Source organism: Symphalangus syndactylus, chromosome 12 (assembly GCF_028878055.3).
Source record: "Symphalangus syndactylus isolate Jambi chromosome 12, NHGRI_mSymSyn1-v2.1_pri, whole genome shotgun sequence".
NCBI classification, from domain to species: domain Eukaryota; kingdom Metazoa; phylum Chordata; class Mammalia; order Primates; family Hylobatidae; genus Symphalangus; species Symphalangus syndactylus.
In genome coordinates, this window is record NC_072441.2 from 134,330,245 (window position 1) to 134,353,000 (window position 22,756).

At 54.8% G+C, this 22,756-nt stretch overlaps 1 protein-coding gene across 1 annotated transcript; it reads right to left on the reverse strand.

The window, feature by feature from the left end:
• Window positions 1-268: 268 nt before the first annotated feature.
• On the reverse strand, window positions 269-22,444 carry TIE1 (tyrosine kinase with immunoglobulin like and EGF like domains 1). The gene is made up of 23 exons (XM_055255513.1): window positions 22,297-22,444; window positions 18,266-18,580; window positions 18,088-18,198; window positions 16,432-16,587; window positions 16,154-16,285; window positions 15,855-15,995; window positions 15,503-15,631; window positions 14,278-14,423; window positions 13,875-14,019; window positions 11,573-11,731; window positions 11,271-11,408; window positions 10,801-11,097; window positions 9,977-10,267; window positions 9,435-9,625; window positions 5,954-6,164; window positions 5,688-5,798; window positions 5,290-5,480; window positions 4,019-4,132; window positions 3,838-3,908; window positions 2,068-2,108; window positions 1,885-1,981; window positions 1,662-1,761; window positions 269-726 (listed from the first exon to the last, which is right to left on the reverse strand). Exons 1-23 carry the CDS (start codon window positions 22,352-22,354, stop codon window positions 655-657), a joined length of 3,417 nt encoding a protein of 1,138 aa, XP_055111488.1. The 5' UTR covers window positions 22,355-22,444; the 3' UTR covers window positions 269-654.
• Window positions 22,445-22,756: the final 312 nt, after the last annotated feature.

The window sequence follows — 22,756 nt, forward strand, 5'->3', positions numbered from 1 at the left end:
CCGTTCTTCTGCCTCAGCCTCCCGAGTAGCTGGGACTACAGGTGCCCGCCACCACTCCCGGCTAATTTTTTGCATTTTTAGTAGAGACGGGGTTTCACCATGTTAGTCAGGATGGTCTTGAGCTCCTGACCTCGTGATCCGCCCACCTCGGCCTCCCAAAGTGCTGGGATTACAGGAGTGAGCCACTGCACCTGGCCAGTTTCTGTCTCTTGGGTTTAACTACGCCCCTCACCCCAAGATTGACCAGCAGTAAAAGGTAGACATTGAATGGAGCTTATTAGAACATTTATTTTTTTCTGAATGACAGGCTGGGAGTGAGAGTAGCTGAACAGGGCATGTTAGTGGTGTGAGTGCTGGCTTAAGCGAAGGAGCTGGAGTGGGGATTTGTGTTGGGGGAGCAGCGGGATGGGAAACACACCTGTGGGGCAGCTGAACTAGAAGGAAGGATGCCCAGGATAGCTATGAGACACCTACAAAGCATGGGGACCCAGTTCCCCTAAGCCCACCCCATCCCCAGATCCCTTTTTTTCTCCCTTAAGTTAAAAAAATTCCTTGAGGCAGCTTAAGTCAGAGGCTGTAAGGGTCAGACTGGTCACGGGTTAGACAGCAGAGATTGCTCCGGCCAGCAGAGCCAGGTTCTGGCTGGATGGCAGCTCAGGCCTCCTCAGCTGTGGCATCAATGCCCGCGTAAGTGAAGTTCTCAAACAGCGACATGTTCACATAGGCCTGGGGGCAGAGCAAGCTTTAGTGGGGGCCAGGAATGGGGGTGCAGCTGGCCTCAAGCTCTTTGACTTCCATGTGGTGGGGGCATTTGAACTGACACTGATTTGTTCTGGAGACCTAAGATGGCCCCATGGCCAAGAGTGGCCTTTACCAGCCCAGGGCAGTGAAGGCATCAGGCCACAGCTGGGGCCTCAGATGAGAGGCTCTCAATGCCATTGTTAGAGGAGGGTTTTTCCATGCATTCTTTCAATGAATTCTTGGCTTATGCATTCATTCATTCAGTAACTTATCTGTTCAAAAGCCATTTTAGACGACTCATCCATTTATATGGTTATTTGATCATTCCTTCATTCTTAAGATGGTTATTTAATCATTAATTTACTTGAAGAACTCTTCATATTTACTAATTTTGATATATTTTTCATTATATTTATTTGATAATTCACTTATTCACATGGTTAGTAGATTCAGTTATCGAATTACATGTTCATATGATTATTGTATCATCTATCCACTAATTCCATTCATTCATTCATACTGTTACTGTATCACTCATTCACCCATCCATCCATTTGGTTAGTGACCATTCATGCACTCTGCTCTGGCTCTGGCAGGTGGGGAGAGGTGTCCCAGATGAGGATGGGCTGATGGCCTCAGCAGAGGACAGGCAAGCAGTCTGGGACTTGGGGCTTAAGGGAGGGATTTGCTGTTGGGGCTAAGCAGTAGCCTTGGAAGAGTTTTGGAAGGGCCTGGTGTCTAACCCAGTGAGGGCTGGAAGGGCAGGCTGCATCCTGGGGCCCAGCCTAGCTGTGGTGACAGCTCCCACTGAGGGAGTTTGGGCAGGCAGTGTGGTTGGGACAGGGGTCATGGCACCTCTGAGAGGGCACTCTGGAGCACTCTGTGAGCCCAGCCCGCCACCTCAGCCCCAGTCTCCTCACCTTCCTGGCTTCCAGCATGCGGCCTAGCTGTAGCGCAATCTGGGCAAAGGGGGGTCGCTCATAGGGACGGTCCCGCCAGCACTGACGCATCAGCTCGTACCTGCGAGGGGGCATTGCTGAGATGAGGAGTCAGGCCAGCCTGGGGTATGGGGTCACAGGGATCAAAGCTGAGGTCACTCATCACAGAGATAGGATCATGGAGCTCAAGGATGGGGTGACTCACACTTCATCGTCACAGTTTCGAGGCTGCTCCATGCGGTAGCCCTGGGGCAGCTTTTCATAGAGCTCGGCACAGGTCATCCCACAGTAGGGTGTACCTCCTGCAGGAGGGGACAAAGTGCTCTCGGTCCAGGGCTCCACATGGGGTAAGGTGGGGCACTCTGGGGGACGGGGATCAGGAACTCACCAAGGCTCACTATTTCCCAGAGAAGGACTCCAAAGGACCAGCTGAAATAAGAAGGATGAACTTAGTTACCTTCTAGGCCCTGGCCCCTAGCAGTTTAGCTTCTACCTGCCTAAGATGTGCAGCGCCTCCCAGCCCCCGTGTATGTGTCTACTCTGTAAGTATCTGGCCTTGGCCAGCTGTTGTCTCTGTGCCAATGAAGCTCCTTCATACTGCCCCCATCCCTGGGCTCAACACAATTAGAGCTAAGTCTCTTTTTTTTTTTTTTTGAGACAGGGTCTCACTCTGTCACCCAGGCTAGAGTGCAGTGGCTTACTGCAGCCTCGACCTCCCAGGATCAGGTGGTCCTCCCGCCTCAGTCTCCCTTTTAGCTGGTGTGTGCCACCATGCTCAGCTAATGTTTTGTATATTTATTTATTTATTTATTTATTTATTTTTGAGACAGAGTCTTGCTCTGTCGCCCAGGCTGGAGTGCAGTGGCGAGATCTCGGCTCACTGCAAGCTCTGCCTCCTGGGTTCACGCCATTCTCCTGCCTCAGCCTCCCAAGTAGCTGGGACTACAGGTGCCCGCCACCATGCCCGGCTAATTTCTTTTTGTATTTTTAGTAGAGATGGGGTTTCACTGTGTTAGCCAGGATGGTCTCGATCTCCTGACCTTGTGATTTGTCCGCCTCGGCCTCCCAAAGTGCTGGGATTACAGGCGTGGGCCACCACGCCCGGCCATGTTTTGTATTTTTAGTAGAGACAGGGTCTTGCCATCTTTCCCAGGCTGGTCTCAAACTCCTGGTCTCCAGTGATTTGCCTGCCTGGCCTCCCAAAGTGCTGGGATTACATACGTGGGCCACCACAGCCAGCCGAGCTAACATTTTTATTGAGCACTTACTGTGTGGTCCAGGCACTGGTCATTTAATAGACATGTTAATTCATTTAACCCTCACACTAACCCTATGATACAGGTTCTATTAGTCTTGCCATTTTACAGATGGAGACACTGAGGCACTGAGAGGTTAGCTAGATTGCCCAAGGCCATACAGCTAGTTAGTGGCAGAGCAAGCGTTCAAACTCAGGCAGTCTGGCTCCAAAGCTCTTACTCTTGACTGCATCTCACACTTTAACAGCCTCTGTGTAGTGTGCATCAGCCCTGAGACCAGGGGAGAGAGTTCCAGGGGGTGGAGGGAATCTAGGGAGTGTTGGGGCAGAAGCAGGAAGTCGGCACGTAGTGGCCAGAGGAGCAATCAGTGTGGTAAGCAGTGAGCCATGTAGGCAAAGCCAAAGGGCTTGGGGCAAGGGGCGGGTTCAGCCCAAGATGGACATTCCTGGAGAGACAGGAAGAGTGTGCCAAGAGGGCTGTCTGCAGGGGAGGCGGCACAGAGAGGGAGACTTGGGGGTCATGCTCTGGTAAGATCCTCAGGTGGGCATGACCTTGGCCCTTCAAGGAGGAAGATGAGAGCAATTCCTGAGTGGCCTCTCCATCTACCTCAGGAAGCATCCGCCAGCATTCCCAAACCTCTCCAAGGCATCCCCCAACACTTACACAAACATAACCCGAAACTACCTTTACCCCAGTCCTATTCCTGAAACACCTTCCGAGACTCCTTCCAGCAAGCCCCACCTTGGCTGGGTACTTTATACCCAAGACACACCTGTGTCACACCTGGAACACAGCCCAGGTCATGCCTTAGACCACCCGTGACATTTCTGAGATATGTTTAGGTCAGGCCTGGGTGATTCTTGGGGGCCAAGCCCTCCTGTGCCCTCTCGTCTCACACTCACACATCACTCTTTGTGGTATAGACACTGTAGTTCAGGGACTCAATGGCCATCCAGCGCACGGGGAGACGCCCCTAGGAGAGAATGGGTTTGAGGGGCTGAGTGTGGAGGAAGGGCCTGTTTGAGGCTCCTGTGGGGCAGGGCCAGGCACAAGCCCTAAGGGTGAGGGTTGAATGAGACTCACCATCGTCTTCTTCACGTAAACCTCCTCTCCCCGAGAAAGGCCGAAGTCTGCAATCTTGGAGGCCAGGTTCTCTCCAACCAGCACATTCCGGGCAGCTAGGTCCCTGTGGATGAACTGTAGGCAGGGTCAGAAGTCAGGAGAGACTGGGGATGAGGGAGCCCAGGACAGTCGGGCCAGTAAGGAGTCAGTCTTCGTGGGTACCCTCATTACCTTCAATACCCCATACTCCTACCCTCCTGGCTGCAATCTCGTCAGCTGACTCATATCTGAGAAAGATCAGTGTTGGCTCTCACCCGCTCCTTCCTGGGCCATGGCCAAGTTCAGACTGGATCCCTTTTCCTGAGACAGTGGTGGCCATACTGCACCTTCTCCTCTTTCCGTGCTTCTCCCCCTCCCTCTTCCCATCCCCTGGGTTCCAGTTTCTCTCCCTTAGCCCTCCAGCTTTCCCAGAGACCTCTCTCCACCAGCCTCTTCCTCTGCACTGGCCCCTTCCCCTGCCCCTCTGCTTTCAAACATACTCAAAACTTTACTATCTTTAAAATGCTGGCCAGGTGCAGTGGCTCATGCCTGTAATCCCAGCACTTTGGGAGGCTGAGGTGGGTGGATCACTCGAGGATGGGAGTTCGAGACCAGCCTGGCCAGCATGGTGAAACCCCGTCTCTACTAAAAATACAAAAATTAGCTGGGTGTGGTGGTGCATGCCTGTAATCCCAGCTACTCAGGAGGCTGAGGCAGGAGAATTGCTTGAACCCGGGAGGCAGAGGTTGTAGTGAGCCGAAATCGCGCCACTGCACTCCAGCCTGGGCAAAAAAGTGAGACTCAGTCTCAAAAAAAAAAAGATAAAATGCCTTCCCTCAGTCTCACGTTCCCCTGGATGGTCATCCCCCTGTCCTTTCATTCAGGCATGAGCTGACTTGGGCTTGGATCTCTGCCCTTCCCCCCTCCGGCAGATCGCACCAGGCCCATTGCCATTAGGCACCATCTGTGGGGTGACAGCTCACACACAGATGCTGTCTCCAGCCTGGGCCTCTCTCCTGAGTTCCAGGCTAGCATCTAGACCTGCTCACTCAACACCTGCACCCTCCATACTGGAAGTCCCCACCTCCTCCAGACCTGCCCCTTGGCCCTGCCTCCTCGCTGTGCTTGCACCCACCCACCCACTTGGGCCAGGAACCTCAATCCCCACATACAGTGAGGGCCAGCTGACTTCTTCCCCTGACACCAGCCCAGTGGCTTCCCCGTCTGGCCTCCACCCGCCCCCACTCACACACCTGCTTCTCACTCAGGTACTGCATGCCATTGGCCGCATCACTGGCGAAACGCAGCAGCTGCCGGGAGCTGAGGGTAGAGGCTGTCCCATGCTCTCGAGCAAAAGCTGGGTCAGTCTCTAGGACCCGGCTTTTCCGCAGAAAATCTAGCAGGTTCCCGTAGGGGGCATATTCAATAGCGATATACAAGTAACCTGAGAGGCAAAGAGACAGATAGTGGTGATTGAGACACAAGCAACCTAGGGTGGGAGCAGACACCCGATGGTAACCGACAGGGATGAAGGAGGATCAAGGGTGATGCACAGGTCACCAGCAGCCCCTGGCAAGCTACTCATGTGGTGGAGGTGATGGCTGAGGATGGGGGTTTTGAAGAAGGGGTAGGTGATGAGCTGGGGGCTCACCTCGGTTCTTACAGGCCCCCAGGAGGTTGATGATGTTGGGGTGATGCCCCAATTTGCACAGAACTTCCAGTTCTCCCGCAAAGTCACGATGGTCATTTTCAGAGGCATACTCTGTGTAAAGAATCCAGTATTACTTTTGCCAGAAATAACTCTGGAGAAAGGGCTGGCAAGGGCTGGGGTCAATTGCTGGAGGAAGCCAGGTAGGGCCTGGGATTTGTGGGACAAAGGAGAGCAACAGGGCTGGGCCAGGGGTCGCCCCAGTGGACCTTTCAGCATCTTGATGGCTGCATTCATCTTCAGCCCGTCCTTCTTGATCATGGCCCGGATGACCTGGCCGAAGTTCCCCTCCCCGATGAGGTCCTCAAAGGTGATGTCCTCCCACTCCAGCACTGGGTAGCTCAGGGGCTCGGGCTGCAGTTTTGGCCGCCGGGTCAGTGTCAAGGTCCCTGAGCTGAACTGCAGGATGGTCTCCTCGCCCTTCACAGGATGAGACAAGAGGGTAGACGGTCCACACAAGAGTCAAAGGGGGCAGAAGGAGGCACAGACAGGCACACGAGGAGGTTTCAGTGTCAGACAAGTGGGCAGAGACCCAGATGGAGGGCACCCTGGTGGTCAGCCAGGGACAGACAGGCAGACAGAGGACATAACTGAGACAGAATCATAGGTAACAGGGCCACAGGTAGGCTGCTGGGTGGACAGATGTCCAAGGAGAGAAATGCAGAGGCTGCAGCCGGGGGATCTAGTGTACGGGACTCTGGAAGGCAGAACCAGGGCTTGTGGGTAAAGTTGCTAGAAGCCATGATGTGAGTCAATGGAAGGAAGATATTTCTAATATTTCAAACAGAAAAGGATCGGAATGAGTTTCCTGTGACTGTGCTAATCCCACAACCAGGCTTTTTTTTTTTTTTTTTTTTTTTTTTTTTTTTTTTTTTGCGGGGGGTCACCAGGGAAGCTCTGGAGAAGATTCCAGCCTTAGGGAGTAGGCCGGGGTACATTTATTGAGCACCTACACATGCTCAGCCCTGAGCTGCTGGGAGCCAGTGGAGGAGTTTTCTCCACAGTAGCAGAAGCAGAGATTACCCTGTCCACACACTTGGCTTCTCTCCATAGCTCTAAAATCAGGCCAGGACCTGAAAATAGCAAGGCTATAACAAAGAGGAATGTCCAATTCCCTCACTCAGTAGGAGGAGGCCATCTGGGCAGGGCTAATGGCAGGAAAAGGAAATAAGTGAACAGGACCAAAGAAGCTGCCAATATGAGAACTGGAAGCAGGGTTAAGACAGACCTTCTGGTGGGGCTTCCTAAGTGCACTGAAGCCCAGCTTGATGGGCAAGGGCTGAGGACCTGGGGCCCAGGGATTTGCATGAAGCACTGGTGCTGACGGCACACAGCAAATGCACATGATGTTCTTGGGCAGCACCATATGTAGGTGCATCATGTATAGGTCCATACACACATGCAGGCCTGAAGGTGCACAGGCATAAGGACACGTGCATCTGGGACACACGCATTTAAACATGCGGCACTCACAGGGAATGCACGTGTGCACTCATACATGGAGCACACACATTTGTGCACACACATTTCCTATCCATATGCAGGCACATGTACCAGGGATATATCTTTTTGTTTGTTTTGAGACAAGGTCTCACTCTGTTGCCCAGGCGGAAGTGCAATGGCATGATCTCAGCTCATTGTAACCTCGAGCTTTTGAGCGCAAGCAATCCTCCCACCTCAGCCTCCTGAGTATCTGGGCCCACAGGTGCACACCTCCATGCCCATCTAATTTTCATATTTTCTTTTATTTAGAGATGGGGTTTTGCCATGTTGCCCAGGCTGGGGGGATATATCTTGATATATAGTATGACACCATTTATGTTAAAGACTGCTTTCCCACCTCCTGCCCTCAACATCTGTACCCATTACCCTCCCCCACCACAGCAGTGAGGGCTTTCTGTGTGCACTGACCTCAGAGGAAGGGCCAACGCAGCTTGGAACAAAGAAGCCAATTGAATCTCTGAATGGATTTTTTTTTTTTTTTTTTTTTTGAGATGGAGTCTCACTCACTCTGTCGTTCAGGCTAGAATGCAGTGGCGTGATCTTGGCTCACTGCAACCTCTGCCATCCAGCTTCAAGCAATTCTCCTGCCTCAGCCTCCCTAGTAGCTGGGATTACAGGCGCCTGCCACTGTGCCTGGCTAATTTTTGTAGTTTTAGTAGAGATGGGGCTTCACCAGTTGGGCAGGCTGGTCTTGAACTCCTGACCTCATGATCCTCTCGCCTCAGCCTCCCAAAGTGCTGGGATTACAGGCAGGAGCCACCGCGCCCGGCCTCTGAATGGATTTTTTAAAGGCATAGCAGAGACACTAGCCTTTCTATCACAAGGATCAGCCCTTGAGAGAGAAAAGGGTTTTCTTTCTTTTTTTATTTTTTATTTGAAATGCCAAAGCTTAGCTCTAAATATCAAGAGTCCAGGCCTGGAAGGCCAAGGACAGAGTTCAGATCCTAAGTGACGACAATGAAGAAGCCCTCAGAGGAGACAGGACCTGCAGATGGGCGGTTAGAATATGGCAGGATGAAGTGACAGTGGGTCCCCTCGCACACCCCACCTCTAAGCAGGGGCCTGAGGGACGGAAGGGTGTGGGCTACAGGAGGACAGACAACTCAGGCAGGATTACAGGGAAGCCAGGGGGAGTGGAAGTTTGTGCTTCCTCTTTCAAGGAGCGATGGGTGAGGTTGCAGGCCAGCACAATTCTAGAGTGGTAGAAACAGTCGTCTAAGTGGGAAGGGGTTGTGGCAGTGGTCTGAGGGCCACAGAATATGCCTCCCTCCATAAGGTATAAGGAAGCCCCTACAGTTCTTTAGTTCTGTTTCTTTTTCTTTTTTAATTTTTTGAGACAGGGTCTTGCTCTGTTGCCCAGGCTGGAGTGCCGTAGCAACATCTCGGCTCACTGCAACCTCTGCCTCCCAGATTTAAGCAATTCTCCCACCTCCGCCTCCCGAGTAGCTGGGATTACAGGCGTGCGTCACCATGCCTGGCTAATTTTTGTATTTTTAGTAGAGACAAGGTTTCACCATGTTGGCCAGGCTGGTCTCAAACTCCTGACCTCAGGCGATCCACCCGCCTCAGCCTCCCAAAATGCTAGAATTACAGGCGCAAGTCACTGTGCCCGGTCCCTTTCTTAAGTCTCCGAAAGGAGGCCCTGGGATTTGCAAGAATGGAGGTTAGGATGAGAGCTCACAGCATGACTGGCCTACTGGCAGGTGGCCAGAGCAGGGCTAAGGACATCAGCCAAAGATGTGTGCAGGCAGAGGCTGGCTCCCAAGCCCGGGAAGGCCTGCAAGGACAGAGGCCAGCATGAACCCCAAGTGCCCTTCCATTTGATCACCTTGCTGTCTAGGCCTAGATAACCACTAGGGAGAAATAAAAGAGGGGAGAGGAAAATCTCCAGTTGACGGAGCCCAAAACTGGAATGTCCTTTGTGAAATATGGTCATCACGGAATTCTTTTGAAATGGGAATATTAAATAGTTCACCACTGATATAAATGGGCTTATGAGCTGAGTTCAGTTTTAGAGAAATAAAGAAAATTATATTTTGTACCCTTGAACATTGTTGAGTGTAATCTTATACCTGCAACACAAACACACGCACACACACACAAAGTGTCCAAGGTCTTGTGTGTACACAGGTAGAAACAGAAACACGGGCTGCGAGCATTCAGCCGGGGGCGGGGCGGGCCACTGACCGAGCCTGACTGGTAGGTGAAGGTGCGTCTCCGATGCAGGCAGCTTCTGCGGATGCACACCAGGGTTAAAAGGGCGGCCAGGATGGTGAGGCAGGTGGCAGACACGGAGCCCACCACCGCCAGGATCAGCTGCTGATCCAGGCCCTCTTCAGCTGCGCGGCTCTCTTGGACTGGGCCCTCAGCCTGCAGCCCTGGACACAGTGAGAGGGGCAGATTGTGGGGACACCTGGGTCAGGGAACCCAGAGGCCACCATGGGGTTACACAGAGGGAGAGGTGAAAGATCCCAGTGCCAGGACTGTCAGGAAATCACTTGGGCCACATGAAGGAAGGGATGAGGGGTGTCAGAGGGGCGACATGATTTTCCCAGCCCTGGGACAGTGGATCATGAGAAGGGAAGGCTGAGTCCCCAGGACCAGGGCTGAGTCTTTGTCGGGAGGGGCCTGGGATGCCCTAGCTCCACAGTAGGGGGTGATGTGGAAGGGGAGCATGCTGAGCTCTCCCGGCTCAGAGCCCGGGGGTCCTGCGGGCCCTGCCCTCTCACCATTGCCCAGGGTGGACTCTTCTACTGTGTTGCTCCAGTCCCCGAGCCCCTGAACGCTGGCCCGCACGCGGAAGAGGTAGCGTGTGCTGGCGTTGAGGCCACGGATGATGGTGCTTGTCTCCTCAGGCCTGTCCACGTCTATCCACAGTGGGTCTCCTGCACCCCCAGCCACCTGCACCTCCACAATGTACTTGGATATCGGCCCAGGCAGAGCCTCCGGGTGCTGCCATGTCAGCTGGATCTCGGAGTCTGAGAGGGCCTGGGCGTGGAGGTGTCGGGGGGCTGGAGGCCCTGGGGAGATGGGTGGGGAAGGCAAGGCTCAGATGGGACCGGGCTATGTAGCTGTGGGGCTGGACACATCTGCTCTAGCTGTGCTCCCTGCTCTGTGGGTCCAAGCACAGGAGCCACCCTGCCAACTTCCTCCTCCCCACCAGACTGAATTCCTCTCCATTCCCCCAGGCCACTTTCACCCTCAAGCTTCTGCTTCTCCTTGTACTTCTTGTATTCCAAGTCCTCTCCACATCCACCCATGCCCTGTGCTCCGCAAGTCTCATGCCCTCCCATGACCCTGATTCTCGCCATGAACCCTGACCTCCCCATGCTCTCCCCACATGCTCCTGGTGATCTGTGTCCTCCTGGTACCCTGGATCTTCCCCAAGTCCCATGTCCCCGCTGGGGTCACGTCTGCCTAATACCCTATGTGTGTCCTGTGTCCTCTCCATGTCCATTAATCTCCTATGGCCTCCCGTGTCTCCTAGGTCTTATGTGTCCCTGCGTCCCACGTCGTCCCCCAACCCCCAGCTATCCCTGCGCCTTGCACATACCACTGGGGGGCAGAAGCACGTGTGCAGGGGGCGAGGCCGGGCCCAGGAGGGTGCAGTGGTAGAGCTGCACATCCAGCTGGTAGTGGGTGCCAGGCGTGAGTCCCGTCAGGAGGGCGGTGCGGGCCTGGGGGGATGAGATGTTCTCCCGCCGCTCCTGCCCCCGTGCCCCGTCCCACAGGCGCAGCAGGAAACCGTCGCCCACCAGTGGCCCGGGCACCAAGGGCAAGGACCAGCTCACTCGCAGCCGGTCAGGGCCTTCCACATGCCAGCCCTCCAACCACGGCTGCAACAAAGGCTCTGGGGCCAGAGGTCAGGGGTCAGAACTGTCCAGTAGGTACTTGGGGCTGGACAGGACAGTGATCCCCAGTGAATAAGGAAGAACAACCTCCAATGGGAAAGGCAGGGGTCCCCGGGGTCGACAGGACAGTAACCCCCGGGGGGACAGGAAGGGATGACTCTTGGCCTCTCACCAGGACAGTCTGTGGTCATGAGGGTGGGAGGTCCCCAGGCCCCCTCTCCTCCTTCCCCTGGCCGGCTCAGCTGCACACAAACACTGTATCCTGTCTTTGGCCTCAGGTTCATTAACGTCACGTTCTCACTGGGATCCACTGGGCGTGGGGTGTAAAGCACACATCATTCAGCCCCCACCTCTTCTAGAAGCTGCCATGCTCCCTTCAGCCCCCTCGCACCATTTGCCCTCCCTCTCCTGCTCACTGCATCCCTTCACTATTACCCAACACCTCTGTCCTGCCCCAACTCTCTCCCTACTCACCCACGATGGTCGACCAGTCCATGGTACTCTCCTGGGGCCGGTAGTGCAGGCGGACAGAGGAGATGGGTCCATCCCCAGAGAACGAGACCAGCGGGGAGACCACAAGCTGGCGGCTCTGCTTGGTCAGGAGCCGAGGTGCAGCCAGGGGCACGGGGGGCACTGCCAGGAGACTCAGGGTAAGGCATGGACACACAGCCTATCCAGTCCACTTCTGCATGTTTGTTTCGAGCTGGGGACCCTCTGGGCTTGAGGGACACCAAGTTCAACAGGTGACCATAGTGGCCAGGGCCCAGGGAGGACAAAGTTCAGGCCCCTGGGTAGCTTGGGGCACAAGGATTAAGCAATAAAGGCATGAGGGTGTCCCAAAAGATGGTAGATGAGGAAGTGACATGGCCAGACATGGTTTGGGGGTGCACTCTTCCCATGCAGTGTGGGGGTGGACAGAAGGGGCCAAAACCCAGGGCACGGAGACTACCTGGGCATCATTCTGCTCTCTGCCCCTGCCCTCATTCACCACTCTCTTATTTAAAAAAAAAAATGGCACCGGCACTGAAGCACCTGCTCCCCGCCACATGCTTCACAGCATGACCTCTACTTCTCACAGCCACCTTTCTGTCAGGGCTTATTACCCTGCATTATGAAAACACGAGACTCAGAGACACCGAATAACTTGCCTAAGGACACACAACTAGGAGGAGATACAGCCATGTGTTGAACTCGCTCTGTCTGCGCAGACCACCTCAGATCTATCCAATTCTACTCCAAAACAGCCTCTTGTTCCTGCCCCACTTCCTCACCCCATGATTGCTGCTCCTATTCTGGCCCCAGCTTTTTCTCTCCAGATTATTGCATTAGTGCTTTTAACAGGTTCCCTTGACTCTTACAAATGTTTACCAGGTTGGCTTTTCGAGAGGAAAGGAAGGAAGGAAAGAGGGAGGGAGCCAGGGAGGAAAAGGACGCCGCGCTGTAAGCTGAGGGAGTGTCAGGCAGCAGTGGGCATGTCAGGAGGGCGGTGCTGATTTGGGGGAGAGGAAGGTCCGTTTTGGGTGCGGAGAAGCCCTTGGTGCCTTTGGCTCATGCAGGGGATTAGATGTCCAGGAAGTGGCTGGATATAAAATGGGCCTCTGAACCCTATACAGCAGCTACTTTCCACACCAACTTCAAAACCAGACTTCCAGAGAAGATGCCCCACTTCCTGGAGGCCCCACCAAATGATCTGGAGTCAGAAGAGGGGGCCCGGCTGCAGATCATATGTGAGAGCTGCCAGAGAACAATAAAAATCTAGGGACTAGGTGACATTTTAAATAATGACAACAATAATTATCGACATACATTGAGCACACACCCTGTATCGGGCACTGTGCTAAATGCTTAAATACATCATCTAATTTAATCTTCGTAACAACCCCATCAAGTGCTAACTATCCCCATTTCACAGAGAGAGAAACAAAGTAAGAGAGGTTAAGTACTTTGCTTAAGGTGATGGGGCAAGGAATTTGTGGAGAGAGGATTCAAGCCCAGGTGGTCTGGCTCCTAAGCCTGGGCAGAGTGAGAAGAGAAAGGCGGAAGGTGAGGCTTGATGGCAGGGAGGCATGCATAGTCACAGGATGGGGAGATGGCCAGGACGTGGGAGGCAGAGTGTGGCAACGAGAAAGCAGAAGGTGAGAGAGGGGACTTACATGGGGTGGCAGGAGCAGAGGGACAGCAAGGTCAGGGGGTGGCAGGGGTGTGAAGGTTAAGGCTTAGGGTGCTGGAGAAGGCGAAGGAAGCCTTAGAGCAGGGTGGGGGTGCTCTGGTCTGAGTAATTTTGGGCACTGGGAGGTCCCTCCTTATTTGCCTGGCAGATTTCTAGGCATGCACCACTTCTAGGAAGCCAAGCTGGTCACCCTCTGAGCTCCACAGCCCCATATTCTCCCCTGGGCTAGCACTGAGTGTCTGTGGGGTGACTCAGAGATGGGAGGCAGCATCCCAGAGCAGAGTTAAAGGTATACTTGTGTGTGTGTGATGGTTGGTGGGGGACAGCATGGCTGGGCAGGAGGAAGGGCGGAGCTGGAGAGTGTCCCCAGTTTCTGGGGCACGGGATGTCCTTTTCAGATGGGTCTAAGCTGTACTCCAGCCTTGACACTGCCCAGCTTGGACCTCTGGTTGACCACAACCCCTCTTTTTGTCTGGTGCTAGGCTATGACCTTAGATGTCCTTGTCCTTCCTGCTAGTACCTCCAGCCTAAGCAGCATCAGCTAGAGCCTACTCTGCTCACCGTCCATCCCCTGTGGACCTAGGACATCTGACCTTTCACACTGACCTTTCACATTGACCTTGAAGCGACGGCTGTCTTGGCCACCAGATGTGGACACACGGCACTCCCAGAACCCACTGTCTGCAAGAACCAAGCGGGGCACCTCGAACTCAGCTGTGGTCTTATCTGGCTCCACAATGGCCTTGGTGGACTAAAAGAGATGGGGGAAGGGGACAGGTCACAGGGAATGAGCACCCCTGTGGCAGGCACCCAGGTGTCCATCTGGACTGATGGCAGGACGGAGGCCCAGTGGCAGCCCCTCACCAATCAGCCTGACCTCATGTGAGCAATGGTCAGGCAGGCCAATGGGTGGGCCCTGCAGAAAGTTCTGAGGAACTAGGGGGTCTTAGGGATCAGCTGTAAAGCAAGTGGCCTGCGGGGCTGGTGGGTTGGGGTGATTGGGGCTGACCAGGAGCACAGTGCCATCTGGCTTGCGTAGCTCTATGCTGCCCCGCACTGGGAAGGGATTCCCTGCAGCTGCACAGTTGATCCGGGGCATCGTCTCTAGGTTGAACTCCAGTTCTGAGGCCATGTTGAGGATCTGGGGGATCCGGTCTGGGGAGAAAGGACACTCATCCTGGAGCTCCCACAGGGGTAGACACGTGACCACCAAAGTGCCCCTCATCCATGTTCTGTTTCTCAATGGAGGTATCTACCCAGTCCCTCCAGCCTGAAAACCAGCAAAGGCCCGCATGACTCCTCCAGCGTCCCAGCCCCACATCCCATCAGCTGCAAAGTCTACTTCCTAACCATCTCCCCACTTCCCGATACCGTCTAATACCTGCCAGCAGGCCCCTCACCATCCTCCCAGCCAGCGCACTAGCTCAGGCCTCATCATTTCTGGTCTCTAGGTACAGACTCCTCCAGGGTCTCCTGCTCCCGCTCCCCGGCCAGCAGCTAGGGGTCCTTTCTCCAACAGAGATCTGACCACCTTGTTCCTTTTTAAAAATTCCCTCTTGCCCCATCATATGAAGTGCAAACTCTTTGGCCTTCATTCAAAGGCCCCACGATTTGACCTCTTCTGACCATTTCCCCAATCTCCCACTCCACCGTCCTGGTACCCAAACCTGAGTCCCCAATCCCTGGGTCCCCTACTCCACTGCCCTGGCACCCAAGCCTTAGTCCCCAATCCCTGGGTCCCCTACTCCACTGCCCTGGCACCCAAACCTGAGTCCCCAATCCCTGGGTCCCCTACTCCACTGCCCTGGCACCCAAGCCTTAGTCCCTAATCCCTGGGTCCCCTACCCCACTGTCCTGGCACCCAAACCTGAGTCCCCAATCCCTGGGTCTTTGCTCTTGTTCTTTCCTCAGTTATCTCTCTCTTGTCCTTCATATATAATCTCAGATCACACCTGCTTCCAGACCCTTCTCTGACCTGCTCAGTCTGCCCAGGGGCATCCTCTGGGCTCCCACATTCTCTGGGCTGCTGCCCTTTCCGCTATGGCTGGCTGGCAGTGAGCTCCCTGCTGGACTGACTCCCTGCCAGAGCTCCCTGCCCACCAGACTCTAAGCTCCCTGAGGGCAGGACTTGGACCCTTGTAGGAAAAGGAGGGACCAGTCTCTTCCACCAGGGAGATGTGTTTGGTAAAGGCCGACTTATCTTGGGGGGCTCTCAGAGGTCATAGTGCTTATACCTGACTTTTCACAGTGCACTCCATGCCACCCAGAGGGGCAGACACAGCCACTGAACCGGTCACAAGTGCCACCATTCTGACACTGGCACTGGAGTCGGCAATCAGCCCCAAAATGACCAGGGGCACAAGCTGGGAATAGAGGAGGTATGATTAGAGGGGCACGGGACAGGGGGCAATGAGGGCACAGATGAGGGCACAGATGGGGCACAGGTTATACAACAGGCTGAGGGTAGAAGGACTGGTCAAGTGAGCAGGGGGGCTTGCTGCGTAAGTCAGAGGCAGAGTGAAGGGTCCGGGTCAAGCTCGTGGCCAGCTGTCTTGGTCAGGGACCATGAGGGTAGGTTAGGCATACCTTCTTGGCACTGGCTTCCTCTCCAGCCAGATCCACAAGAACAGCCATAGGGGTCTGGGAGGCAGAAGGTGAGGCCCCGGCAGCCTGATATGCCTGGGCACTGCTCCTGGCAGCTCTGCCCAAAACGGCCCTCTCTGCAGGCTAGAAAGAGAGTGTGTGGGGTGTATGGGCCTCTGTGGGCCCCCGGGCCCAGGACCTGCCAGTCGCCCTCACCCTCCAAGCTCCACCCACATGGTTCTAGGGTCTTCTCCCAGTCAGGGATCCTCTCCTGCCTGGGTCCTAGCTCCCCTCCTCCTTACCCTGTTCACAGCGGGTGCCGGTGAAGCCAGGGGGGCATACACATTCGCCGTCATGGTCGTGGCAGACACCTCCATGTAGGCAACCTGGGCACTCCTTGGTACAGCCTGGGCCCCAGCGCCCAGCCACACAACCTGGAGGAAGGTGTCTTCAGCAGCTGACCCTCACCCACCTGACCACTGAGGACTGAAGATCCAGGGGCTCCAGGGGACCCACAGGAAGTACCCATAGGGCTCCCAGCCTCCCACCCTACCCACAACCTCTGCCCTCTGCCTCTGACCCCGCACGATGAGCCGAAAGAAGGCGCTGCCAAGGGGGCTGGCTTCCAGGTAAGTGGCACTGTAGATGCCGCTCGATGATGGCTGCACATTTGGGAGCTGCAGCAGGAACTGCCCATCCTGGGCTTCGTGCCAGTCCAGGGTGTGGAAGTAGGATCCTGGGGGACATGAATGGGTCAGGGGCCTCAGCACTACATGAGGGTTGTGTCACCTCTCTCTGTCCACCCCTGCTCAGGTCACATCAATGGGCCCCACGCACAGTGATGAGACCTGGGGCCGGCACCACGAGAGCCTACGCCCACGCCAGAAAGCTCAGAAGCGCCCTCTTCTTCCTGCTCCATCAACCACTCAGTAAATCACCAAGTCCTGCTCAGTCCACCTCCTCCTCATCCCCTAACCCAGTCCGCTTCTCCCCACACCCACTGCCACTGCCCTGGTCCTAGCCTCCAGGGCCTCACAAGCCTCCTCTGCCTCCAGCGTCACCCTTTCTTGTCCCTCCTCCACCCAGCAGCCAGGGTCATTTTTCACAACAGACTCCTCTCTAACTCCTCTCCTGAAACTATCCTGGTTCTCCAGTGACCTCAGGACAAAAATCCAGCTCCTTAGACATCATTTTCACCAATTTGGCCGTGGCCAAGCCATCCAGCCCCATTTGTCTTCACACCCTTCTTGACTCCTAACATTCCTGAATTCCTGAATGGATTGTTTCTCTTCTAGAAACACCCTTGTGTTTCAGACCCCACTGCTCTTCTCAGTCCCTCCTCCTGGAATGCCCTTCCTTCCTTTTCTGCCTTCTTTGTCTTCCCACGTCTCCTCTGAGCACAATTCAAGTGCCGTCTACTCTGGGGTCTCTCCTCTGAGCCTCTCCCTCTTAGAAGAGTGCCCCAGTCGCTTCCCCACCCGCTTCTTGCCTCTTTGCTCAGGGCTGAACAGAGAGCCTAGAGACCCAGGTCTCCCTGTGCCTCTTCACATTTCCTGTCAATTCAAGGGGTCCGGAGCTCAGGAGGCAGCCCCCTTGGCCAAAGGGAAGGGTCTTCCTCCCTCAGGAGCCCAGGTATGCAAGAGTCAGCCAAGGGGTTGTGAATCTGAGGACTGAGGCAGGAATCTTGGGGCCACACAGGAAAACAGCTTCCTTCTATGGGGTGGCCAAAGGGTCAGGGTGGAGGACAGGCCTGGGACTGAGATCCCACGGGTCTACCCAGGCCTCAGCATGAGGCTTTCTTGGGCATCAAGGATCTGGGCTGGACCGATCTTTGGGAGACGCTAGACCCTGCCCTGCCTGTGTTAGGCATGATGTTACCAGTTCTGTTCTTCCTCAGGGGGACGGATGCGGTCCGCCAGGTGGGCTATGTGACAGCACCTGCTAACTCCCAGGGGAGAGTCAAAGATGAGAGTTTAACATCATGCTCATTTGGGGCCAAGAGGGAAGGGGCAGCTGACCACAGGCTCCTGGCCCTCTGTGTACAGTAGGAGGGCAGCTCAGAACTACAGAAAAGATGGGTGCAGGCGCATCCCATGGGACCTGGTCCACTACAGAGGAGAGGCCCTGGAGGTCGGGTGTGTCAGGGGCCAAAGCTGAAGGTTCCATGGGTGATGAAAGTGTTGAGGCCTCAGAACCATGGGTCTACCCGCCCCACCAGTTCAAATGCCCCTCTCACCGTTGCTTTTCCAGATCACGTCTGTCTGCTTCTCCTTGTGCACACGTGCAGAAAGTACAGCGGTGTCGCCTTTGTTCACAGTGTGTGTGACCTTGTCTGGAAGCAGGTGGGCTGCGGGGTGGAAGGTGGGTCAGCGGCCTGGTTTTCCCCGCGCCATCCCCGCGCCTGCCAGACTCACCTCCAGGGCTGTTGTGCACGTAGATGACGCGCGTGCGCCGCGCCCCGGCGCCGCCCACGCAGGAGAAGACGCCCACGAGGTCCGAGGGCTTTGAGAAGCCGCGAAGCGTGACCTGATGCGAACCGTTGCGCGCCAGGCGCAGGGGTGGCCCCGGCGGGGTGCGCACGATACGGTCGTCCTTCTCCAGCAGCAGGGGCGGGCCCCAGGCGTCCGAGCCCCTCCCTGCCCCGACCTCGCCAGACACGCAAGTCAGGAAGAAGCGCTGGGGGTCCGTGAGCCGCAGGTTGGCCAGCAGCGTCAGGTCCACAGCCGCGCCTGGGGTCAGGACACCAGTGACTCTATTGTAGTCCCAGCCAACCCTAGTGCCCCAGAGCCCCCAGCCCCAGCCCTGTGGTCTTACTGATCCACCGTCCACTCAGAAGAGGGTCTCCAACCTTCACCCCGCTTCCTTCCCCTGCCCGGTTCTTCAGACCCCACAGGCCTCACTTTATTATGCATTCCCATCCCCCTCCTTTCCCCTTCCATGCGCACTGGCCTCTTTCCCTCAAGTCTCTTCATTCTAAAAGAACAAAAACAAAACCACGAATCCTTCTCTGGCCGTGTCCCCTCCCTTCTCCTGCCAGATGGCTTCCCTTTCGCCCCAGCTTTCGGAAAGAATTATCTGTGCTCCCTGTCTCCGTTTCCTCACTTTATTTCTATCAGTCCTGTTTCCCCACTCGTCTCTAAAACTGCCCTGCAAAGGTTGCTGTGAGCCACTTTTCCCTGCCTCCACCACGAAAGTGCAGGCCAGGAGAGCCAGCCAGAACAGAAGTGTCCCATGGGTCCCCCTCTCTGTCACTATGGAGATCTAGAAATGTCTGGTGGGCTGGGATTTGAGGTGGGAGAGGCTGAGTTTTGCAGCCAGAAGGTTGTGGCACAGAAATGGAGCTGGGGCTGGGTGCGGTGGCTCACGCCTGGAATCCCAGCACTTAAGGAGGTAGAGGTGGGAGAATCCTTTGAGCACAGGAGTTTGAGATCAGCCTGGGCAACATAGCAAGACCTCATTCTCTAGAAAAAGAAAAACAAGAAGAAATGGAGCTAAGCTTGGGGCTGGGCCCAGAGCCAGGGAGGGCAGCCCCAGGACAAGGCCTGGAGCATAGACAGACACAGACATGAGTGGGTCTTGGTCTTTGTTTGCCTTCCAAAGAGCTCACGCCCTAGTTGGAGGAACAGTCGTGAACACAGCTGCCAAATGTAGGGCGCTGTGCTTTTGAGCACAGAGAAGGGACCCCTGATCCAGCCTGGGGGAGCTCAGGGAGATGAAGAGATGCCTCCTGGGAGGTAAAGTTGGAGCAGGGCACATTGGCGTGAGGACAATGGGGAGGGAGAGAAGTCAGGGGCAGGGAGAGGGCATCCTAGACAGAGGGAACAGCCTGGACAAAGGCCTGCAGTGGCAATATTATGGCAGGTGGAGGGGGCTCTCCAGGTTTGTGTGACTGGAGTACAAAATGTGAAGCTGCGGCAGGAGAGACCAGGTGGAGTCAGAGTCCAGGCTGGACGGTGGAGGGCCTGCGAGCCTGCCTTAGCTCCAGGACCAGGAACCCGTCCATCAGCCAAGCCCTTCCTTCTCTGTCTCTGCTAGCTGACTGTCAAGCAGCTCATTAGTTTAAATGCCACCTAGCTTATCAGTGTTTGAAAGGCTACCATGAGCAAACGAAGCTGGCATTTACTGACCGCCCACCACATACCAAGCCCCCATTTTCCACTGGATCCTCACAACCAGTGAAGTGGATATTCTTTCCATTTACAGAGGAGGATCATGGTAATTATTCTACTGGCTTCTTTGAGCAAGCTCGCCCACTCCCCCGGTTTTAACCATCATCTCTGAGTCAGTAACTTGGGGAACGGTCTTTCAGCTTGGACCTGCATTTCCATCAGCTTTTCCCAAACCTGCTCCTCTCCAGTGCTCCCTGCCTCACTGGACAGCACCTGCCACCTGAGACACAAACTATGGAGTCATCTCTACTCCCATGGTCATGATAATGAGTGTTTATTGGCAGCCAGTTACGCACCAGGCACTTTACTGATGTTGTTTCATTTTACCATCCCAGCTATCCTGGGAGGTGGATGTTATTATCCCTGTTTTATAGCCAAGAAAGGGAGGCTCAGAGAAGTTAAGTAACTTGCCCAAGGTCATACAATCAGTGAGTGGCAGGGCCAGGTTGTCTGATTCTAAAGTCCACATCTCTGAGCATTGTGCTGCCTGCCCCATCACACAGAATTCTGCACATTGCTTCCTGAACGCTTCTTGACTTCATCCCCACCCCTCCAGCCTGCCTTTGTTCAGCCCTCATCCTTACTCACCTGGACCATCCCAACAGCCACAGCCCCTCCTTCTGCAACTCATCCTCCACAGTGATCTAAGACCAAATCTGACCTTGTGCCTTTCTTGCCTGTGACCTCCCATGGCTCCCTATTGCCCTCAGGATAATGTTGGTGCTGCTGAGCCCCGCGCTGCTCCCACGCTATCCCTCCTGCTGTGTTCCCAACAGGCACCTTCTCTCCCATGCACCTCCATGCCTCTGAGACTTGCATTTTTTATGTTCTGGCTGCCTGGAATGAAGACCACCCCTCTTAGTGAAATCTTCCTTGACTCCCTTTTTGTCTCCTACCTGAGGCAGTATAAGCTGACCCCTCCTCAGTGCTCCTCTAGAGCTCCTGTGTCTGTCCCTGTTTAGCCCTCTTCCCCGTCCTGTGTTCTGCACTAGACCATGAACCACTCAAAGGCAGCCTCTGTGTTCTAATCCTCTGACCAGCAGACTGAAGGAATCAGCTGCCACTTACTCAGAAATCCTTACCAAGCGCAGTGCACTATGCCAACTGCTCTGCATCATTTTCTCATTTAAACCCCATAACAACCATAGGAGGCTGGCATCATTTAATCTCATTGTACAGACTTGGGGGTTGCCAGCCTCTCAACTAATGGCCCAGCACTCAGCACAACTCCTGGAATATTGTTGGTGCTCAATAAATGTTTGTCCAGTGAACAATTGAATGAATCCAACACAATGACCCTGTGGACACCCCCTGAAAATGGCCCTCCACGGATCCTCAGATCCAACACAGTCAGCGGCTACTCCTCACTCCTCCCCGATCCCAAGTGGCAGTGATTTCTAGCACTTGCCTGTGTTTTCCTGGCCTTGATCTCACTTTCTAGTGGATCAAAGTGACGGCAGTGATGATAGGGCTTGTTTTCCAAAGTTTTTTATTGTGGTGAAATGCATGTAACATAAATTCTACCATCTGTTTTTTTTTTAGATGAGTCTCGCTCTGTCGCCCAGGCTGGAGTGCAGTGGTGTGATCTCAGCTCACTGCAACCTCCGCCTCCCAGATTCAAGCGATTCTCTTGCCTCAGCCTCCCAGGTAGCTGGGATTACAGGCTCCTGCCACCACGCCCGGCTAATTTTTGTATGTTTAGTAGAGATGGGGTTTCACCATGTTTGCCAGGCTGGTCTCGATCTCCTGACCCTGTGATCCGCCCGCTCAGCCCCCCAAAGTGCTGGGATTACAGGCGTGAGCCACCACACCCGGCAAATTTTATCGTCTTAACCATTTATAAGCAGCATATAACCCAATGTGATTAAATATATTCCTAGTGTTGTCCCACCATCACCACCATCCATCCTTTGTTTTTTTTTGAAAAAGAAAAAAAGTTTAAACAAAATGGAGATGAGGTCTCACTGTGTTGACCAGTCTGGTCTTGAACTCCTGGCCTCAAGTGATCCTCCCATCTCGGCCATCCAAAGTGCTGGGATTACAGGTATGAGCCACTGCACCCGGCCTCATCTTTGTAACTCTTTTAATCTTGTAAAACCGAGTAAAACTCTTGTAAAAACTCTGTACCCTTTAAACAAAATTCCCCATTTCTTCCTCCCTGCAGCCCATGGCAACCACCATCCTACTTTCTGTCTCTACGATAAAATAGGGTTTCTTGGGTAGAAATCAGGGCCTCAGGGCCTAGAAATGGGGTGAGGGACTCAGGGGAGACTTACCCGCATGAGAAGCCAAGAAGAGGATGGGGAGCAAGAAAGGGGGCACCCGCCAGACCATACTCCAGAGGCCGACCCAGGCCAGCCAGGACGAGCTGGGCCTGGGGTCAGATGCTGTGGGCCTGACTGCTCAGCCTATGCTGGTCAGTGTGGGTCGGTGCCGGGGAGGAAGAGGAAATGAGGTGGCTTGGGTGGGAGGGGTGGCAGAGTAGGGGGTGGGAGGACTTATTCTGCCTTTGAGCCTCTAGGCCCCCCAGTCTGGCCCCCACAAGGCTGGGGATGGGTGCGGCCTGGGAGGAGTCACTTGAGGTGGGGGGAAGGTTATGGTAAGGGCAGACCTGGGGACAGTTGGACTGATTTTTCCCATCCCCTGTCTCCCTCCAGTCCTCAGTCTTGCTGGCACAAAGGAGGCAGGAGGCAGGAAAGGGAGGAAGCCAGTGGCTTCCGCCTATTGAGGAGGGAG

Coding starts and splice junctions, on each gene's coding strand:
- TIE1 (XM_055255513.1), bottom strand. CDS start 22,354: ATGGTCTGGCGGGTGCCCCCTTTCTTGCTCCCCATCCTCTTCTTGGCT. Junction 10,268..10,800: donor CGTGCTTCTGCCCCCCAGTG/GTATGTGCAAGG, acceptor CCATCTCCCCAG/GGCCTCCAGCCCCCCGACAC. Junction 2,109..3,837: donor TATACCACAAAGAGTGATGT/GTGAGTGTGAGA, acceptor TTCTTATTTCAG/CTGGTCCTTTGGAGTCCTTC.